General features: G+C 46.6%; 1 protein-coding gene across 1 annotated transcript; it reads left to right on the forward strand.

Annotated features, from left to right (window-relative positions):
* Positions 1-1082: 1082 nt before the first annotated feature.
* Positions 1083-14424, forward strand: LOC127328303 (putative F-box/LRR-repeat protein At3g18150). Its single transcript, XM_051354911.1, has 4 exons — positions 1083-1377; positions 11756-11847; positions 13372-13822; positions 13910-14424. The coding sequence occupies exons 1-4, from the start codon at positions 1083-1085 to the stop codon at positions 14422-14424; spliced, it is 1353 nt and encodes a 450-aa protein (XP_051210871.1).
* The last annotated feature ends 220 nt before the right edge of the window (positions 14425-14644 follow it).

Consider the following 14644-nt stretch of genomic DNA (forward strand, 5'->3'; position numbering starts at 1 on the left):
TGTTCCCACTTGAGTAGCTAGTACATGCCTCACCACTCATAAACTAAAATATGGCTTATGCAAGTAGAAATAGAGTTTAACTCCAAGAACTAGCATTTTACATTGGTATTAGTTTGCAAGTACTTGAAGTACTTACGGCTTTGTCCCTGGCTATTCAAATGGCCAGAGTACGATGATGAACAGAACTATCGTGAAGATGACCAGCAGGACGCCTATGATAACTAGGAGCTTTCTGACGTCAAGCGTTGGCCTGTGGACTACAGAGTCCCTTTATCTTTACGCTTCCGCATTGAACTTGTGTTTGTTCGTTGATCAATAGATCAACTATTTGTGTAATATGGATCATGTGATTCAAGTTGTAAGACTTATTGAGTTGTAATAAATAATGACTGTGATACTTCGCTATTATATCTCGCAACAACATTATTCCTGGGATTGCGATGAATGGTATAATAGGCATCCGGACTTAAAAATCCGGGTGTTAACAAGTTGGTATCAGAGCCATTGTTTGACCTTAGAAAACCTTAGTTAGAATGGGCGTTCATAAAAACTTAACTTTGAAATCAAAACGAAGCAAGTATTTGTGAAAACTTACCATACTCTTGTCTTTGAGGCTTTTTCCAAAACTTGGTGATACCATGCTCTTCCTTGTTTAAATATACTTAAAAGTTTGCCACACTTAATCACTCACTAAGTTTCCTCCATTTCACTTTCAGATGGAGCCGAATGAACCCCTCAACACCAAGTTCTACCAGCTCGGGAATGGTGGAGACTTGATCTTTGAGCACGACCTCAACGCGCTCTCTGACTTCCTTGGCCGTCCTCACCCGGAGTTCCACGGGATCGAGGTGAACGACCAGGTCGGAGGCGAGTTGCAGTGGATCATCACCGCCGACTTGAGGGGCAAGCTGGAGCCTCCCACCTCGGAGAGGATCCTCTTCTCCTTCCGCGAGAGCAACTGGCTCGATGGTCTTGCACGTGGCCTTCAGGAGGCACTTGCACGCCTCTGTGGACAGAACGTGGTGCGCATACTTGCGTCCCGCTATGCACACCTTGTGAGGCGTGATGCTATGGGTGTGCCTATGGAGCTGCAGTCGCACCCACAGCTGAGGCACCACGCTGAGCATCTGGACTATATGCTGTACCACACTCAGAAGGAGTTAGACAACTCCCGTGCGTACGCGAACCAGACTCACCTCGCACTGATCACGCATGGCGATGCCATCAAGCAGCTGTCCAGGGACCGCAACAAGCTTCGTCTGAAGTGCGCGAAGAAGGATGTCACCATTACACGCCTTCGCGCACAGATCGCATCACTTGAGGCCACTGTCAAGGCTCAGGAGGAGCAGCTGATGGAGATAGAGGAGGACGAGGCCGGTGCTGACCTTCGAGGAGGAGACGCCTTCCTGAGTGACGACGACGACTTCGAGGAGGACGGGTTCACTGAGGAGGAGGACTACGCGTTCCTGGAGCCAGGACCTGACGATGTCATTCCCATCGACATCGAGGATGAGGGTAGCCACACTTGAGCACATATGTAGGTGTGAGTTGTATCCCTTGTATCGTAGCATGAAGGGTTCTTAAAACCCTGAGTATGAGTGTGTTTTCCATCCCTTGTATCGTAGCCGGAGTGATGGTTCTTAAAACCATGGGAGGAATGGTATGTTAGTTTGTAATGTGTTATGTGGAATGAATGAATGTGTGTTTGTCATCAAAAGCATTCAAGTTTTACAAGTTGTTAAACTCATTCAAAATAAACCTTAGACAATTCCCTCTTATCTTATAATCTTCTATATATTCAGATGGCCCCTCCCAATCGCAACAACAACGACGCCATGATGCAACTGCTGCAAACCCTGCTTCAAGATAGGGAGACAGAAAGAGCTGAACGTCAAGCCAACATCGCAGCACTGCAGAACCTTGCTCACCAAGGCCATGGAAATCATGATCACCCCGGATCCAAACTCAAGAACTTCCAGAACACCAATCCTCCGGTGTTTAGCAAGACTGAAGAACCCCTCGACGCCGACGACTGGCTTCAGACTATGGAGAACAACTTGGAGGTCGCCGGAGTCGAAGCCAATGAGAAAGTCCTGTTTGCAACCCACTACCTTGCCGGACCAGCCAGAGCCTGGTGGACCAGCACCCGTGCCATGAACGGGGGTCAAGTCATGACTTGGGCAGATTTCAAGCTCAAGTTCAGCAAGTACCATGTGCCCCCGGGTCTCATCAAAAAGATGCGGGATGAATTCCGCGAACTGAAGCAAGGAAGGATGACGGTGGTAGAATACCGCGACAGGTTCCTTACCTTGTCAAGGTACGCCCCCGATGAGACTGACACTACTGAGAAGAGGCAAGAGAGATTCCTGAATGGACTGCATGATGAGATGCAGACGGTCCTAGTCAACATTCCCTTTGCAGACCTTGAAGCCCTTGTTGACTCCGCCATTCAGATGGAGGGCAAGTTGAACCAAGCCAATGAAAACCGCAAACGCCGCATGATGCACCAGAGTGGGCCCAGCCATACTCCCAAGTATCGCCCCAGCTCAAGCGGAGGTTTTGCCCCTAGAAACACTAAGCCCCAGATGCAGACTTCACGCCCCGGATTCCAGAATCGAAGTGGAGGAAACTCCAGGCCGGGAGGCCACCCCAACAACAACCACAACTACCAGAACAACACCAACAACTTCAACCGCGCACCAATGCGAGCCCCCAACACCAATAACAGCAACACCAACACCGCTCCAAGGACTGGGAGCAACGCCATTCCGGTCGCCAACAAGGACAAGTCCACTATCACTTGCTATGAGTGCGGTATAGTGGGACACTACTCCAACGAGTGCCCCAAGAGGCTTGCCAAGCTCGCCGGCAACACCCCTGCACCTGCTCAGCAGCAACGCCGCGTCTCTACCGGAAAGAAGTTCGCCCCCAACAACCCCAACAACCGCAACGGCCGTCTCTTTCACATGGAGGCAGAAGAAGCCCAGGAAGCACCGGACGTTGTCTTGGGTATGCTTCCTGTCAATTCAGTACCTGCCAGAGTGTTGTTTGATTCCGGAGCATCTCATTCTTTTGTCACTGAAGACTTTGCATCAACAAGTAAAATTCAACCTATCAGCTTGAAACATGTCATGATAGTTCAAATTCCCGGATCAACCACTAAAGCCAGAAAATTCTGTAAAAATGTACCCATCAAAATACATGAGGTAGAATTCTATGCCAATCTGATAATTCTGGGAACCAAAGGTTTGGAGGTAGTGCTAGGTATGGATTGGATGGCCAAGCATCATGGGATGATAGACTGTGCAAAGAAAGCCATCACCATGACCAGTAGCACTGGTATTATAGTAGAACATGTCTCTGAACTGTTACCCAGAAAATTTACCTGCAACCAGAGTGTAACCAAGCCAACCTTGGATCAGATCAGGGTCGTTTGTCGATACCCCGATGTGTTTCCCGAAGGTTTACCCGGTATGCCCCCAGATCGGGATATCGAGTTCATCATCGAGTTAATTCCTGGAACCGGACCCATAGCCCAGAGAGCCTATAGCATGAATCCAGCAGAGCTTGTGGAGCTGAAGAAGCAACTGGATGAACTATTAGCCAAAGGTCTGATTCGACCAAGTGCGTCACCATGGAGATCCCCAGTGTTGTTTGTGGATAAGAAGGATGGTGCCAGTCGTTTATGTACGGACTACCGTAAGCTTAACGATGTCACCATCAAGAACAAGTACCCCTTGCCCAAGATAGAAGACCTGTTTGACCAGCTGACCGGTGCTGTAGTATTCTCGAAGATTGATCTCAGAACGGGATACCACCAGTTGAAGATTCGTGCCTCTGACATTCCCAAAACTGCCTTCACCACCAGATATGGATTGTACGAGTACAATGTCATGTCATTTGGATTGACCAATGCCCCTGCTTATTTCATGAACCTCATGAATAAGATCTTCATGAACTTCCTGGATAAGTTTGTTGTCGTTTTCATCGATGACATCCTAATCTACTCTAAGTCCGAGGAAGAACATGAGCAACACCTAGAAGCTGTCCTGGAGACCCTTAGAGAGCATAAGTTGTATGCTAAGTTCAGCAAATGCGAATTTTGGCTGAAGGAAGTAGGATTCCTGGGACATATCTTGTCTGCAGGAGGAATTGCCGTAGATCCCGCTAAGATCAAGACTGTTGCAGAATGGAAAGCCCCAACCACCCAGACCGAGGTCCGCGCTTTTCTTGGATTAGCTGGATATTACCGCAGATTTGTAGAAGGCTTTTCGAGCATCGCTCGACCAATGACCCAGTTGTTAAAGAAAGACAAGAAGTTCGAATGGACGGAGAAGTGTGAAGAGAGTTTTCAACAACTCAAGCTTAGACTGACCACAGCCCCAATCCTGATCATGCCGGATATCACCAAACCCTTTGACGTTTACTGCGATGCCTCCAAGATTGGTCTTGGATGTGTACTGATGCAGGAAGGAAAGGTGATATCTTATCTGTCACGGCAACTGAAGCAGCATGAGCAGAACTATCCAACCCATGACCTCGAACTCGTAGCCGTAGTTTTAGCACTGAAGGTGTGGCGACACTACCTCATGGGTAATCACTGCGAGATCTATTCTGATCACAAGAGCCTGAAGTATATCTTCACTCAGAAAGAGCTGAATATGAGGCAGCGGAGATGGTTAGAGTTGATCAAGGACTATGATATGGAGATCCACTACCACCCCGGCAAGGCCAATGTGGTAGCGGATGCATTGAGTAGACTGCCATGTCAGCTAAACTCAATGATAGCAGAAGAACAACCCAGCTTACACCAAGAGTTCGAGCAGTTTAGAATGGAGTTAGTCAGTAAGGGATTTCTAGCTAGTATAGAGCTACAACCCACCTTGATTGGTCAGATCAAGGAAGCCCAGAGGGGCAATGCCAGCATTGAAGGGATCAAGAAGCAGATAGCTGCGGGGAAAGCCCCGGGATTCACCATTGATGAAGAAGGAGTCCTTTGGTACAACGGACGCCTGTGTGTACCGTCAGACTCAGAGCTGAAGAAGGTCATTCTGCAGGAAGCCCATGACACCTTATACTCTATCCACCCCGGCGGTACCAAGATGTACCAGGACTTGAAGGAACAATTCTGGTGGCATGGAATGAAGAGGGAGATTGGAAGCTACATCGCCAAGTGCGATATCTGTCAACGAGTCAAGGCTGAACATCAGCGACCCGCAGGACTGCTGCAGCCACTACAGATTCCCGAATGGAAGTGGGACTCCGTAGGAATGGACTTTATCACCGGGTTGCCCAAATCCAGCAAAGGAAATGATTCCATCTGGGTAGTTGTTGATAGATTGACCAAGGTAGCCCACTTCATTGCTGTCAAAACAACCTACCAAGGCCCAAAGTTAGCGGAGCTGTACATCTCTAGAATAGTCGCACTGCACGGAACACCGAAGTCCATTGTGTCAGATAGAGGTTCACAATTCACCTCAAGATTCTGGCAGAAGGTGCATGAAGGATTAGGAACTCGTTTGAATTTCAGCACTGCCTATCACCCGCAGACTGATGGACAGACCGAGAGAGTCAACCAGATATTGGAGGACATGCTGAGAGCCTGCGTCCTAGAATATGGATCCAAGTGGGAGGACTGTTTGCCCTACGCAGAATTCTCTTACAATAACAGCTACCAAGCCAGTCTACAGATGGCCCCCTTCGAAGCCCTGTACGGAAGGAAATGTCGTACCCCCCTGAATTGGTCCGAAGTCGGAGAGAGCCAAGTCTTTGGACCTGATGTGCTTCGAGAAGCAGAAGAGAAGGTGCACAAGATCCGAGAGTACCTCAAGACCGCTCAGTCCCGCCAGAAGAGCTACGCCGACAAGAGACGCCGAGAGATGACCTTTGAGGTCGGAGATTTCGTCTATCTCAAAGTGTCACCCTTGAAGGGAATGCAGCGTTTCCAACTCAAAGGGAAGCTTGCACCCCGGTATGTCAGACCCTTCAAAGTCCTCAGCCGCCGAGGAGAAGTCTCTTATCAACTGGAACTACCAGAAGAAATGACGGCTGTGCACAACGTGTTCCACATCTCACTCCTCCGGAAGTGCTTAGAAGTGCCAGAGAAGACCGAGGTCTTCAAGAACATCGACCACCGTTCGGTGGATATCAATCATGATCTTACCTACCGCGAAGTGCCGATTCGCATCCTAGAAGAGGCATACAGAACCACTCGCACACGAAGCATCAAGTTTCTGAAGATACAGTGGAGCAATCATACAGAAGATGAAGCCACCTGGGAACGAGAAGAAGATATGAAGAAGGAGTACCCAGATCTCTTCAACCTCTAGACTGTTTTTCTTCTAGATCTCGGGACGAGATCTTTTGTAAGGGGGAAGGGTTTGTAACACCTCAAATTTCAAATAAAGGGAGAAGAACAAATTCAATTATCCAAATTTGAGAACTAACAAAAACTTTTCAAAATTCATATAGTACCCTGCATATGACTTGTGCATTTTGAGTGCTATGCCATGATGAGTGTTATTTTGTGTATGTGATCAACTCCACAACCCTAGGGTGATCCAATGATGATTACCAAATAAATCAATGAAAAAGAGAAAGAAATCAAATAAGAATAAAACCCTAAAAACCCTACCATAAGACATATGCTATGTTTATAAACTTGGACCCTAGACCCATTTGGTCTTCACCATTAGTTGTAATATGATATTAAATAGTTATTACAACTTTGAGAATCAAGGAAACCCAAATTAAATCAAAGCCAAGAATTAAAACATGCTCACATAAGATAATGGTCATTTTTGACAATTGCAATCTGGTCACCACTTTGAGCCTCTCTATTTCAAAATTTCTAAACTAAACACATCCAACTCTTTGCATGTCATCCAAGTACACAACAAAATGAACAACTTTGGTAAAGGAGACCATACCAAATTCATCTTGGATCAAGAGCTAGGATCAAGCAAAGTCTAGACTTTTTAATACAAACAAGATCATCACATTTTCGAATTTGATCAAACCAGCCCCATCCTTGACCACCACTTGCCCTAGCAGTGACCAGGGAACACCCCTACATCAAGCCCATGCCAAGGAACCACTAGGAGAGGGCAGACATGGCGTGGACATGGCCATGCCGGCCATGTCGCACCTCGACACGCCTCCCCTCTCTTCTCTCCACAGCAGCCCGCGCCACCTTGCCAAACACGTCGCCCATGATCTCAGGAGATCGCCTGTACCCGCCGTTGAACGAGAGGACGACGACACGACCCGGACGACGCGCGCCCAGGACGCTCCAGGTACGCCGCCAACGGCATGGCGACGTCACCCGTGCACGGACGCGCGCGACGCAGACACGCGGCGCTCGCCGTACCTCGCTGTACCCCGACCACCTCCGTGCGCCCTGGTACCTCTCTCGCCACGCGGAGCTCGCAGGACATGCTCCCGTCACCCCCTAGCCCCTACCGTCGCCGGAGAGGACGAACGCGCCCGCCACGGCCGCGCCAGTACGAGCAAGCGCCCGACCACCGTACACCTCGCCTTAACTCGCCATGGACGCTCGCGGATTCGCCGTACCCTCCCGATCGTCGCTGCGTCACCACCTAGCCCTCTAGCTCGCCGGAGACGCCGCGCCCACGACGACTTGCCGCAGCACCCACGGCACCCTCACGCTCCTATAAATAGAGCACTCCCCGGACCCAACCAAGCACACCACCATGACCACCACTCACCACCGCTTCGCCCAGCATCGCTAGCCACCTCAATCGTCGCCGGAGCAAGCTCAATCGAGCGATCGGAGCTGCGGAAGCCCTGGTGAAATCGCCGTCGATTGGAGCCGCCCCTGGAGTCGCCACTGCTACAGGCTGCATCACCGTCGTCTACACCTTCGTCGAGCCCACTGCCCACCCTAGCTGGAGCCACGGTGAGCTCTCCGACCCCCTACCTGCGCCGCCGGCGAGCCCCCTCTCTCGCCGTCGTGACGATGAACCTCGGCCGTTGGATTGGATTCTGATCCAACGCGCCGCAGCAGCCCATACCGTTTCGGTGTTAAACGTCGCTGACGAACGGACCCCACCCTATCAGCGCGCCGCGCGTCTGTGGACCGTGGTTGGGCTGGACTGGGCTAGGATGGGCCGTTTCGTTTTGAATCTGGCCCAGTTAGTGTTCCCGCCGGCCTATTTAATTCAAATTTTCGTTTAATCAATTTTGTTTGAATTCAATACTGGACCCAACTTTGAAAATTCATAGAAACTGTTTGGCCTGGACAAATTTAACAAACTTTATATATTTAGAAAGCTTAAGAAATTATCTACACAATGCCACTGGTTTGAACCCTAGATCTATTATAGATTTAAAATGGAAAAATAAACAAGACAGGGACTTTTCTGCCTTAGAATAATTATTAAAAATCAACTAAAATAGATATTTGAATAATTCCAACTCTGGTAGCTCACCAATGACTTACACTAATTGATTATGCAATAAAATGGTGTGGTCACTTTGCATGATCATGCCATAGATTAAATAATGGATAATATGGCTAGTTTATTAAGTGAAATTGTCCCAAAATTATTATGTAAATCATATGGAGGATTTCCCTTCATTTAAATCTTGTCCCAAATGAGTTCATGAGATGTTTGTACCCCTGGTCCAAACACTCCTATATGAATATTTGGAGATTTAAACCATTGTAGGAATTATAAAATAGTATGAGGTGATCTACCTCATTTAAATCATTTTCTCAAATAATGATGATGAATACTTGACTTAGGTCAATATGATTTCATACATGATTATTTGAGAAGTTAAATCTTAAGAAGATTTCAATAAGAGGAAATTATTTCCTCAAGAACTAAATGAATACTATTAATTACATATGTAATGAGAGGAAATTATTTTCTTTAATAAAGACAACCAATGCACCTAATTATTTTATGAGTGTGCTTAGCATAGCTTGTGTGAGATAATGATGTGCTTAGCATAGACTTGGAGTGTGTTTAGTGATTATACCTTGTATTTAATTTAGACGCTAGCACCGGAAACTACCAAGAGGAAGGAGAATTCTACCAAGAAGAGGAAGAAGAGAACCTTGAGAACTACCAAGGCAAGATAATATTCTTGTAAAGTGCAAAGCTCACCTTGAGCAAGGCACCATGATTCTTACCTTCCTTCATACAAGTCTAGTTGTTATTCTACCCATACAAGTTTTACCTGTTGTGTTTTCAAAGAATGAATTAAAATTGGTTTAGAAAATCAAATTAGTATATTAGTAAAGTTAGCCTTCTAGAGAGCAAAGCAATGTAGCACCCCTCATGATTAGTGCTAGTGCTAAAGTACTAAAACTTGACTATTCTAGATGGGAACATATGACTTGATGAAATTGAAACCTTGGAATGGTGAGGCATTCCATTGAAAGTTTTGAAGTTGAAGGTGACCAAGAGAAGATGGTGATTTTTGATAAAATCCCATTGATAGTTGTGAAGTTGAATGTGACCAAGAGAAGATAGTGATTTTTGATAAAACCCTGATATTGGTTTGAATGCGATACTTTTCCAAATATAAGTACCCCCACAATACCTGATTATGGGTAGGGCTTAACCGGAAGTTTATACATCTTAGTATGGGTTCCCTCTGAACACACATCATAGGGGTTACGCTGATGCTGCCTCCGTTGTTGAGAAAGATGTGAATTGAGGTGAAATTGTACGGCCAAGCCCTGTGCAGTTCCCAGGTTAACAGTTGGTTTTCACTGGGAGGCCAAGCTCATGGGGAGAGGTGCTCATACTAGGGTTTATAAGTGAAAGGTTAGGGTTGATGATCCGCGTACTGTGTTACGGTGACTCGGAGTTATTCCGACGGATGCAATCAAATGTTGTGGCACAAGTGTGCAACCTCTGCAGAGTGTCAATCTATTCGAATAGCCGTGTCCCCGGTTACGGACAATTGGAAAGGCCATACAAATTCCTGTGTCAGTCTTTGAAAACTTTCATGAATATGAATGGTGACTTGGTGACTTGGTAGAATGACAATCCTGGTGTGGGAATGACACTAATATTCCCACTTGAGTAGCTAGTACATGCCTCACCACTCATAAACTAAAATATGGCTTATGCAAGTAGAAATAGAGTTTAACTCCAAGAACTAGCATTTTACATTGGTATTAGTTTGCAAGTACTTGAAGTACTTACGGCTTTGTCCCTGGCTATTCAAATGGCCAGAGTACGATGATGAACAGAACTATCGTGAAGATGACCAGCAGGACGCCTATGATAACTAGGAGCTTTCTGACGTCAAGCGTTGGCCTGTGGACTACAGAGTCCCTTTATCTTTACGCTTCCGCATTGAACTTGTGTTTGTTCGTTGATCAATAGATCAACTATTTGTGTAATATGGATCATGTGATTCAAGTTGTAAGACTTATTGAGTTGTAATAAATAATGACTGTGATACTTCGCTATTATATCTCGCAACAACATTATTCCTGGGATTGCGATGAATGGTATAATAGGCATCCGGACTTAAAATCCGGGTGTTGACAGATTATGACGTGTGGATTTTGCATTCTTTCTTTGGCATGGCGGGATCACACAATGACAACAACATGTGCAACAATCTCCGGTGTTCATCAATCTAGTCGAAGGTCATGCTCCACCATGCAACTATAAGATCAATGGCCAGCAATATACCATAGGCTATTATCTTGCCGATGGTATATATCTAAAATGGTCCAATTTTATCAAAACAATTCTGGCTCCATCAGGTAAGAAGAATTGCCACTTTGCTTCGCGACATGAGGCTTGTAGGAAGGATGTCGAGCGGGCATTTGGTGTGCTTGAAGCTCAATTTGCAATTGTCCGGTACCCTGCTCTAAGCTGGTCTCATGACCAAATATGGGAGGTGATACAAGCTTGTGTGATCATGCACAACATGATAATCGAGGATGACCGCAAGAATCAATTCAGGAGACATGTTGGTCCCTATGAGTGTCAGGGCCCTCTTGCGGAGGTTGATCATGAGTTACCTGCAGATTTTGCTGATTTCCTCGCCATGCACTCAGAGATCCGTGACAACAATGTTCACGAGCAATTTCAAAACGATCTCGTTGAGCATATGTGGAGGATCAATGGATTATCAGCAATACAGCGGATCCTTGACCTAGCCCCATTTATTACATTTGTTTAGTTGTTTTATTGTTTGTTGTATTTTTTAATTTGAAAATAATTTTGGCACATATATTTATTTGTGTGCTATATTTAATAAATGGTTGTGTTTTCGAAAACTCTATAAAAGAGTTTGGGGCGACGTCTGGGGAACACGGCTGGAGAGCGACGTCCTCTAAACACGACTCCTCCAAACACGACACAACCAAAACACGTCCCTAAAAGCTCGATCCAGCACCGTTTGGAGACGCTTCATGAACCACAATTGTATGGCACGCTCGTCGGCGTCCCGAGAGGTGAACAGAACATGAACAGCTGACTCGTTCTGCCTCGTCGGCCATGCATCCACGCCAACCGGCACGGCTGTGATTAGCAATAGTAGATTTATCACGCGATCATACAAACCTAATTTATCGTGCCAAAGCAGTCGTAACTCGTAAGACTGTTGTTTGTTCGAATCGATTTCGTCTCGGACAAGTTGGAGACTCTATGCTTATATAGGGTTCTGGTCGGACCCGTCTGGAGCTAGCAATGTTTGCTCTCTCCTCCTAGTTCTCCTCTCTGAATAAAATTTAGACGATTGATCGCTTGAGAAATAGTAAAAAGAGGAGCACCTTGGTTCATGGCATCCTGGAATCGGAGGCAGGGTCGGAGGTTATTATCCGTGGAGTCAAATATTGTGCACGACCATGTAAGTTCTTTGCTAGCTTCTTCTTTTGTTGATTTTGCTGTGCTATGCCTTCCATTTGCTGTTCAGCCACCCCACGTGATTTCTAGGAGCATCTCTAACAGATCCTTTAAACGGACGAACTGAAAAACACAAGTTTAATTTTCCGAATAACATTTTTTCGAGTGGATTTGGAGGTGGCGTAGAACACCATCCGTATTCGAAACCGAAAAACGAAATTCAAATATGGCGGTAGAATTGATCATCGCAAACAAGTTTATGAAACTAAAATTCGAACTACATAGTTGCATGATCGACATTACGATCGCAAAATACATTTTACATATAGATTAGCCTCCGCCGTGCGACCTAATTTAACTAATTTTCGGCCCTACCGGGGCGAAAACGGGCGGTAGAGGACGCCGTTGTCGCCGACCTACTCGGAGTCGAGGTCGACGACCTCCTGCTTCACGCGGCGGACGGCGACCTCCTTTTGTGCCGCCTCGTACGCACGGACCTGATGGACGGCGTCCGCCTCCTCGCGGCGGAAGCGTGCGCGCGCCTTGGCCTCCGAGATGACGACCTGTTGGATCGCCATCGCCTCCTCCTCATCGTTGATGATGTAGTCCGCCGAGTTGAAGACGGTGCACGCCGGCACCTCCTCCTCCCCCTCCTCCTCCTCCTCCTCCTCCTCCTCCTCCGCGTCGTCCTTGCTGCTCTCGTCTTCCCCGGCGGCGTCAGCCCCCAGTTTGTCCACTGGCGCGCGCTCCGCTTCCGCGCGCCCTCTGAGTGGTTCCATTTCCTCCGCTCGGCCTCCGAGCGGAAGACAAGGGGGCGCGGCGGCGAGTTGCTACCGCCAATCCACCCGCATCCCCTTCCGCTGCTACCGGTGCCAGCCATGAGGTCGCGGTGGAGATCGCGAAAGAGCCAATGCGGCGGCGGCAACGATGGAATTTCTCGCCGAAAGTGCAAGCGCGTAGATGGCGGAGGAAGCGGATGCAGCGGAGGGGAGTAAGGTCCGCGGCCTGTATAAATAGGGCCCGTGCGCTCACTTTCTCGGGCCCCGAGAAATTTTTACGGTCCGGGCCTCCGATTCAGACGCTGTTCTACGCCGCTTTCGGCCCGAACTCGTAAATCCGCCGGAAAAATTCAGTTTCGATGGTATTTACGGGCTCTGTTAGAGATGCTCTAACTATGATGCTCTAACTATGTCAAACAAATGATCTTACATACCAGAACAATAGCAATGCAATGTTCTTTTTTAGAAAGTCAAACTATGTTAAGTTTGACCAAGTTTTTATTAAAAAATATTAACATGCAAAATACAAAATTAATATTATTAGATAGATAATGAAATATATTTTATGTGCTATCTACAAAATATCATATTTTCAGATAGATTATTCTGAAAATTTGATCAAACTTTACTTGCTTTGATATTTCTAAAAAAAATATAAGCCTTAAGCCTTGAGATGAAGGTAGTATTACTTTGGATTCAATCAACATGTTCAATTAGCTGTATTGATGGAGGATGTATTATTGCTGCAGAAAGTAGAGGAAGAAAAAGATAGGCTCAGCGCGCTGACGGATGACATCTTAATCTCCATATTGGGGACAGTCGACCTTGCCACGGCAGAAAGAACTAGCGTGCTGTCGACGCGGTGGAGAAACCTGCCCTGGTTACTTCCTGAGCTCGAACTTCATGTCAAGGACTTCCTTAGTTCCCCATGCTCAGGGGCTGCACGCCAGATCGACCAAGCAATGGCGTCTCTAACAAGAGCTACTCGCGGCTTCTTGGCTCAGGCTCGCAGGGAACACACCATCACTAAGCTATGCCTTCAGCTCTATCCCATTGGCAACTACACGCGTGACATTGGCCTGCTAGTTAGCGACGCCATTGACGGCGACATCGTAAAAGAACTGAAACTTGCAATCTTAAACGAGAAGGGACCTAGGGACACCGAAAATGAGTCTATGGTACAGCAAGCTCGGGATGTGCGTTTTATTTCTGTAAAACTGATGACACTGGTTCCTTTTCGGCATGAAATGGAACCGGGGAGAACGTCTCCCTGAGAATCTAAAAAAGCTCGGGATGTGGTTGGATTTTTCAGTGCGTATCCTAGTGTTCTTCGTTGCCTCACAAGGCTCCATCTATACAATGTTCGCCTTGCTGAACGGGACATGCATCACCTCCTGTTTGACTCCTGCAAGCAACTGCTGCACCTTAGTTTGGACCACTGTGACACCGGGGACGGTTCTGTATTGAAGATCAATGCGCCAGATTCGAATATAAGAGTTCTAGAAGTAACCTTGACCTCATTGAAAAGAGCCGAGGTGCACTGCCTTCCAAAACTAGAGCGGCTCCTTTGGATGCATTGGGTCAATTATGAATTCCCCTTGTGTTTTGGTTCTGTCCCATCACTTAAGGAAATCTGCCTCTACTGTTCTGCAAGTCTCCGTCACCAAACGTTCAGTTTAAGCCAGGTTCTACGTGGTGCCACAAACATACATACTCTAACCTTATGCTTTCATGGAGAAAAGGTAATTTCAGTATATAGTTGTTATATTGTGGTTGTGTTATTTCATAAAGTTCGAACTTAAAGTTGGATCAGGGCTAGGGTTTTTCTGGTTTTGTTGGTCCATTCATTGATCCAAGTAATTTCCTTCTATTTTTATGATATCATTTGTCAGGAAGCATCCCATTACTTAGCAAATGACTATCCTCGTGCAAACTAACTTGCCTCTATGTACATAAAATAATTTAATTCTTACTTTTTCTATATTTATTTTGTTCATCAGATATGGATACAACCGGAAGGAA

The sequence above is a fragment of the Lolium perenne genome, chromosome 2 (assembly GCF_019359855.2).
Source record: "Lolium perenne isolate Kyuss_39 chromosome 2, Kyuss_2.0, whole genome shotgun sequence".
Classification (NCBI taxonomy): domain Eukaryota; kingdom Viridiplantae; phylum Streptophyta; class Magnoliopsida; order Poales; family Poaceae; genus Lolium; species Lolium perenne.